The sequence below is a fragment of the Limulus polyphemus genome, unplaced genomic scaffold (genome assembly GCF_000517525.1).
Source record: "Limulus polyphemus unplaced genomic scaffold, Limulus_polyphemus-2.1.2 Scaffold4902, whole genome shotgun sequence".
NCBI lineage: Eukaryota > Metazoa > Arthropoda > Merostomata > Xiphosura > Limulidae > Limulus > Limulus polyphemus.
The window spans coordinates 53,062-61,564 of NW_013670512.1; the positions used below are offsets into that span (position 1 = coordinate 53,062).

At 31.4% G+C, this 8,503-nt stretch overlaps 1 protein-coding gene across 1 annotated transcript in view; it reads right to left on the minus strand.

Annotated features, from left to right (window-relative positions):
• Window positions 1–4,002: 4,002 nt before the first annotated feature.
• LOC106471848 (MOB-like protein phocein) overlaps window positions 4,003–8,503 on the minus strand; it is a 19,631-nt gene continuing 15,130 nt past the window's right edge. Inside the window, exon 6 of the mRNA XM_013932471.2 lies at window positions 4,003–5,026. Coding sequence (XP_013787925.1) covers window positions 4,904–5,026 — 123 coding nt within the window. The 3' untranslated portion in view covers window positions 4,003–4,903. The remainder of the gene's footprint in view (window positions 5,027–8,503) is intronic.

Below are 8,503 nucleotides of genomic sequence, written 5' to 3' on the forward strand. Positions count from 1 at the left end.
CACTCCGAAAGGAGGAGTGCATAATAATATTATGCACACTTCTTCTCGGAAAACTAATAATATTTTCTTAAGACAAATATAACTGAATCTAATCAGGCTTCGCTATTCTAACAAATAGTTTATATAAACAGCGATCGTACCACTACGCTGTTCCTAATTAGCAGTGATAGACTAGATGAAAGGAAGCTTGTCAACACCACCCACCGCTAACTCTTGGGCTACTCTTTTACCAACGTATATGTATATATAGTTGGATTGACCGTCACATTATAACTCCGCCAAAGTTGAAAGAGCGAGCATGTTCGGTGACGGGGGAAGCCTGGTGGTTCCTCATATATAACATGTTTAAATGAAACATTTTGGGACAGTTCTTATGAATCTTCGATTGAAAATCTATGGAGAGTTGAAGTTTTATTGAGGTGTATCGACAGACAGGGAGTGGCAATGTTGTTTTCAGATCAAATTAAGGAACACACTTTACACTTAACATATGAAACTAGCGAACCCATGGTCCCCTGCCTCACAGTTACAGGGCCGCTATAATGTAAATTTAATGCTTTAAGTACTAAGGGATTGGGTGAAAAGTTTTACCTTTGTGCAAACTTCAGGACCGAAACGATTCTTTTGGCACCATTTATATGTTAGTGAGTTCGGCAGTTTAGGAGAAGGTTTTTTTTCAGTAAATCCCTGGGTTTCCCAAAGGGGTGGGTGAAGGAGAGGATTTGCAAAAATCTAGAACAATATAAATTCGAGTAAGCCAGTGAACTGGCCAAGTAAGCTTGCAGTGAAACATCAAGAAAATATAAAATTATTTTCTAGCTAGCAGAGTGAATCAGTCAGCGTGCTTACGTTTTTGGTCTTAACTGGCGTGCATAATGAGTTACTTTGTACAAGTTAGCTAATTTTTACCTTGGTATCGTGCAGACAGCATGACTATAACAAGTTAGCTGTAGAGAAACGTTAAGGAAGTAATAAAAATAATTTGTAATTTTTTACGTGAATTGGAAGTTTCACTAAATAACATAAAAGAACCCACCAACGAAAGAACAACTGTAAAACACTATTAAGCAACATTTATGCACAAAGGCTTCCTGTAGAATGTTATACATTTTAAAATAATTATTTACCTATTTATCAGAAAAACATTTTCCCGTGTTTGTTGCGGAAGATTTTAAAGTTGTTCTGAAAGAATAATTAAACCAATTTCTCCTGCATCATTTACATTATGCATCAAGATCCTCTCCGAATAAACTCATGGCCTTGGCCACGCACAAGTTACATCACTTTTATCATCCATTAAACCCAAATGCAGATTTTTCGGATGAGAAGTACACTAGTCACAAATCAATAGTTTTTTCGCTTTATGATTATTTTGCTTTGGAAAGAGCTGTTACATACCTTCCCAAAAGCGGTCAGTTTTCGGTAGTATTGTACTATCGACGAATCCCAAGTAATGTCACAATATAGTTCTGATACATTCTGTTCCAACACGACTTTATATCGGTTGTGGTTGGCACACGACTTGCTAATTTGCATATTCAATCTCGTTTTAAATGTAACGTACCCAATTCTCTGTATCTACCATTAATTGGAAAAAATTATGGGAACATTATCTACTAAAATACATTTTGTATTGAATTATTTCAGAACAAACTGTGTGGTTTGGGTAATATTGTGTCACGTTTGTGGCAATATCATAACTACAGTACAGAATAAATTGTTTTCAATTAGCAACATTACATTACTTGGAATGAAAATCCTCCGAGGTAAGGACGAAAAACAAAACACTGTATTTTTCGATAATTATCTGTCCAAAGTATTATACATTTATTAATGAATTCCGAAAACTAATTGTAAAGATAAGCCTAACGTTGCAATTACTGCTTCTTCTTGTGATAAAGACAATTAAGTCAAATAATTTGGATTTTTTTCTCTAAGTTGTATTTTTGATATAGTTCTAAGAAAGCAATGTAAGTTAAATTTCGCAGATAAAAAAAATTGATGCTTAGGTAGATGTGGCATGAAAAGTAAGGTGCTGAACTGTCAATAAGTATTTTTAAACAGTTCAGTTAACTGTAATAAAATAAATCATCAATAGGTGAATAAGTTCATATATCGCGTTAATTTCTACCCTACGCGATACTTTCTCATAATGATCCCCTGACACAGTCATTTCAGAAAAATTAGAGTGGTCTTTTCTGTAAGAGTGGTGCGAAGAAACCGAGATTTTTTAGTCCTTGTTTCTAGACGTTATTTGTTTGTTTTAGCGCATAGCTACACAAAGGGTTATCGCACTTTCTCTACCGCAGGGAATCGAAAGCTGGATTTAGTATTGTAAATCTGTCAAGTTACCGCTGACCCAGCAGGGGACACTCCTAGACTTTCCTGAATCTGAAAACCGTAGCATTAAAAAGTACGTAAATAAGACATATTATAATTAGTTTTGTTTTGTTTGTTTTTAATTATGCACAAAGCTACACAAGGGCTATCTGTGTTCTGCCCACCACGGGTATCGAAACCCGGTTTCTGGCGTTGTAAGTCCGCAGACATACCGCTGTGCCACTGGAAGGGGCATTTTATAATTAGTAGTCTGATGAAAATAAAAACTCATTTGAAACAGTATAGACTTCTAATTTCAAAAATTCATAATTTCAGTTATTATGTAACATTGAGGTGAATTGAAATACAAATATTAAATTTCCATTTATTTAATTGATAGAAAATAAATGAAGCAATCCATACAATTAAGAATTTTCGTAGTGGAAGAGATCTAAATGGATTAATAGTTGAGTTTTATACGTTTTGTTTTCAAGATATCTAAAGTTTCCGATCCATTATACTGTTTATTGTATTGTTGCAGGCTGTTTCTTTGACTTAGACCTTTAATGTTTATACAATGCAAGTGTCCAGTTCACAGTTAGCTAGCTTTTCTAAAGGGCAATTTTAGAGAAATTACACTCTATACTGATATTTTTTCTCAGATGATTAGAAAAGACCCTTAATTAGTTTGAATGAAGAAATATGTCATCGCAAAATGTCATTTGGACAAACGAAGTTTAATAATAGTTATAATAAAATAAATCACGGGGATTTAAAATTAGAAGTTTGTGCAAAATTGATGCATTTTCAGTAAAATGGTTTTGTACACTGTAAAAATCCATTCCTTCATGACAACTATATATTTAATCAAGTTATTATGCACTCTAAAGGATTCACAGACCAGGATTTGGCTAGTCAAGTATGGTACGACACAGAAACATTTTGTTGTGAAAATCCTGGAAGTTTTTTGCATTTCACACACCCCTGATTTTCAACCCAAATTAGTCAGGTTGAAAGAAATGTAAAAAAAAAACAAAAAAAAACACCTGCAGAGTAAGTGATTTTTATCACACATTTTAGGCCTATCGGTTTCCAATGCTTTGACAGCTTTCGGTATTTTAAAGTATTATATTGCATATATAAATAGCGTTTCACGTAATCTTTTCTCTCTCGTTGTCCAGTCCACCAGACAAGTCCTGGTATTGAAAGTTCTTGTATTAAACTAGAATGACATTACATCAGGTTTAAGAATTTCACAAGCATCTAAGTGACTCTTATTCCGAGAAAAATCTTATTGAAAAACGTATGAAAACATGTAATTCAATTACAATATATTATTTGTTATAGATCAAAATATACGGCCAATTTAATTTCAAAAATTAAATAAAAAAAGGAAGAAATGCTATTTTATTTAAGACTTATTATATTTATGTAAAAACTGATGTAAAAATGCACAAATAGAGCACGGGAATGCTCACCAAAATTTTAGTACTCCATTGTTTTACATTTTATTGCATGCGAGTTTCTAAAGTGAACAGCATCTAAATTAATGATAAAATATTAGTTCTTAATTTGAATTATTCTTTTCTCGAATAATTTCAAACTCTTCTTCCACTATTTTATATAAATGTAAAGATTCAAGTTCTGGTGTATCTATTCAGAAGAAATTAAACCACAACCTAATATATCTGAAATATGGTTTTTATTTTCAACTGATTGAGTTATTTACCATTTACCATTTTTCTACCACAACCTAATATAGCTGAAATATGGTTTTTATTTTCAACTGATTGAGTTATTTACCATCGTGTATTTCTACCACAACCTAATATAGCTGAAATATGGTTTTTATTTTCAACTGATTGAGTTATTTACAATTGTGTGTTTCTTTCTATGAAGTAAATGGTTGGCTTTTTTAAAAAAAAGTATGATATTTATAGAGATGAAAATCTTCAATTTTTTTCCTGCTTGATTAAAATAAATATATTAAAAGACAAGAAATAACCTACTTGATTGCATATTCAGATCCAACAGTTTTGTCCCAAGACATTTAGGTTTTAAAATACAATTTTTTAGAATAGATACCAAATGCTACTTTCACTAATCTTTTAGAAGTATGTACATATACAGTATGTTAAACTTATACTTGTAAGAGACTTATACCTTTATTGAACTATCAACAGTTGATATAAACTGTCTTAGTTTCCATTAATAAACATGCATGATACTTTGTTAACAACAACCTGTTATCAACAGCTCCCAATCAAATAAAACTTACTTCACAAAAACATACACTGTGATAACAGAACAATTTATTTTCACACTAAAATCCAATTGGTGTTGTGTGAGTCCAGACAGGAAAACACATTTCCCTGTTGACAGGTAGAGTAAATGTCCATTTTTATCTACTAATAAACAAGATGATTGATTATAATACAAGAAAATTTTACAGATCTGACATTATATATAAAGGTTAAAGATACACAACACATCTTACAAGCACAAGTAGTGGGAACATTAAATAACAATACTAATATTAAGATGCTTAGTAAATACAGAATAACAAGTTTGATGCTGAAAATCTTCATGCTTCACTTTCATTCATGCTGGTTTCATCCCCTAATATTGGAACAATGAGATTGTCCTTAGGCATTAAGTTATACTTGGTGACAAAAACCGTGAAACGCCGGCAAAGGAAGGTGTCATTCTGTCAAAATATAAAAAAAAATCTGTTCTCTTAAACTCTTTTATAAACTCAATCATCCATTTGATCATGATGAAAGTAGAAAATCACGTAAACTGAAAAATTAAAATATAAAATCATTGGAAGCTATTGATACTTTCCGGTTTTGTTTCACAAAACAAGAATTTTAGTAAATGATTTTATCGTTTACATTAAAAATAAATCTAATATTTAAATACAATTACATAATACACATTATCAGCAATAATCAATTAGTACCAACTGGTGCAACAGACAAACTGGATCTCTGAAGGTAAATTTTAGGCATTACTGTATTAGTTCATTCTCTCTCTCTGTCTTGGCTAAACTTTCCCTCTGTTGTAAAATTGCCTACAGTATGTTTGTAAAGTTATCTTGATCTTTTTTATGATGTTCTAACAAAGATGGTAAAAAAAGTCCAATAAAATCTCCCCAAAATGTAATAAAATATTCAGAGATACTACAGCTGAGAAGTTTTTTCTAGATATCTATAACCTTCTATAATTTTCCTGCAGTAATACACGTGTAACATATCTCTCAGAGCAAATAATTAAGTAATAATTTACAAAATGTAAAGTATATTAGAGAAAACTGTACACGTATATTACAAAGAAAGATGCAAGCAGTAGATACAAGCTGGTACTTATATAGATCAACTTCTAGTTTTAATAATAAACAATACTTTTACAACAATTTTCAAATGAAACAAATTTTGTTCTAGTTATGTAAGTGTTGATTTTGACATACATTTATTAGGCTTACACGCACACCTGTTTTCACTGCATATAAATCCCTCTTGAGTGACTACCATAACAGAATCATAATTATATTGCTGTAAAATAGTCTTCATTTATCTTTCATTTCACCACTTGTGCTGAATGTTGGCAGGATATATCAAATGATTTTGATTATAGGTGAAAACATCTTAATTATCATGGTGCTTGAATCCAAAATATCATCCACTAGAGCATTATGTGACTTTAAATATGTATCTGTTTTATATTGCACTGTGAAAAATTCATGATATTTAAGTGCTCTTCAACCACTATACAGCTTCAAGTATCGAATAATTAGTGGACATGCAGTGTAGTTAACAATTAGTTGATCACTTATATATATATATATATATATATATACCACCCCATGGATGCATTAATGTTGCTGTTAGGTGTCTAACAAACTTTATTAAGTATGTTTTTCTGATTCTTCTCTTCATGATTAAAACTACATGCACGTAATGAATTGCAAGCACATGTTCACTTGCACCTGCGAATCCCATGGATGCTTAGAGTGATGTTACAATAGGTAATAGCAAGAAAACATCTACTCTTTAATGTTAAGAACACTTGCATTATATCAGCAGAGTTATTGATATTATCAAACTACACAACACTATTATGTTCAAGATGCTTGGTGAAAGCTCTTATGGATGTTTTGATGCACCCATATATTGTTTGGTCTCTTAATATTGCATCCTTATTTTTGACACAGACTTTACAACAGATGAAGCTCTTAAATATTCTCTCTCTCTTTCTTCTACAGTTTTGCATCCAATAATTTCCTGCAACCTTGAAACGTTTTCAACTTGATTTTATTACCTTTGACTGTCATCTTTTCTGATTGTTTCACAAACGATCACAACAAATTAAAGATCTTTACTATGCTGCTAAAAGCATTTTCATAGATAACACACTTACACTTTGCTCGGAAGTATTTAAAGTTGTGATATGAGATGTGATTCAATATGGCCTTTCATCCATATGCATGCAACCACATATCAACTGAAAAGGGCTGACAAACTGTATAATTCTTACAGCAAAAATAAAAAAGGAACAACAAATAATGAAAAACAGATCTTCACTGAAAATAAAACAATATACGTTTTTAAAGCACAATATAGGATAATGTAAAAGTTTCCCAGCATCAAGATATTTTAAATTCTCACCTTTACTTGGTTCTTGTAGGTTATGTTTGTGTTTCACTAACCTTTTTGTTTTCATACAGTGATTGGTTTAAATGTCATTAACATTGCAAGCACATGTGGAAATGATCCCAATGTATACATTTTAAAGGTGGGACTTAGAAAAATAAATGGTGATGCACAATGTCTGCATTAATCTACATTTTATAAGTTTTAGCTTACAAGTAAGTATTTAATAACAAAACCATTTTTAATTGCTACTGTAATAATCTTACTGTTCACAAACAAATTAAGGTTGAAACTGACTGGGACAACAACAGTCAAAGAAACACATTTGTTTTTTATCCAATAGCCTAAAAGTAACAATCAGAGGGACAGAAATCATCAAAAAACCTAAGATTAGTTGTGTCAAAAAAACTTAAAGCACACTTACACCATCCACTGAAACTGAACTTATTGGACAGAGGTTGATTATTTAAGTTCACCTCAAATTTGTTTTTAAAGATATTTTCAGAGTTGGGTCTGATTAGAAAAATGATTTGATGAGGTGAGTATTTATGGAAAACAACTACATAAACAATAGATTTACAGAACTTTTATGGCTAGTTCATGGATTTCACATAAAGATACTCAAAAGCTATCTGCACATACAGTAGACAACTCTACTTAGAACTAACAGACTACAGGTCAGGACTGAAAAATACACTGTGTGGTTAGGGTAACATGTGAAAAATTGCTTGGTAGTACAGGTGCATTATTTCCACACCACTTTGAATAACGGAAGCATTAAGATATTTGTTATAGGGTAAGAAATACTTTATATCTTGTACAGCATGCATTTGTCCAATTTCTGTGCACAATGTGTTCACTGCTTAACACACACTGGTTTAACTCCTTCAGCTTGGGCTTCGTCCTTCAGACTGACCTCGTAACCATATTGCACTTGTTATAGTTTTCATGCTATAACTTTTAAATTAGTAAACACATGTTCACGAAATTTGGCAGATTATCAGTAAACATTACAAGGCTTTCATACACAAAATATCAGATTTTTTTATTAAGACTTAAGGTTTGTTCAGCAATGATTTTCTCTTGCCTTTTTTCTTTACACATATTACCTATCCAACATGCAAAGTAATTTTCATTTTAAGATTAAAAAATCTTTTATGCATCAGAAAATTTTCAAATTTCACATGCAAAATCTTTATAACATCCAGGTTATCAAACATCTCTTAAGAAAAATCTTTATATTTTATCTGTTATTTTCACTTTTTCCCTAACAAATCTTTGTATGGGTTTGGTCGATTTGACCAATCTCCTAACCACCATGAAAAATTAGGAAAAAAATATAAATTATGCCTTTTTCGTTCTAGAATGACTACAAATTATAACACAAAAACACCAATGTTTAGACTAAATTGCTTAAATCTCATAGCATTAATGTATTTATTATATTGACCTTTCAGCCGTGCCTGGCTAACAATACAGAAGTTATAATGACGTGGTGCACGTGCATTCATGTTACCGTATCCAATAATATA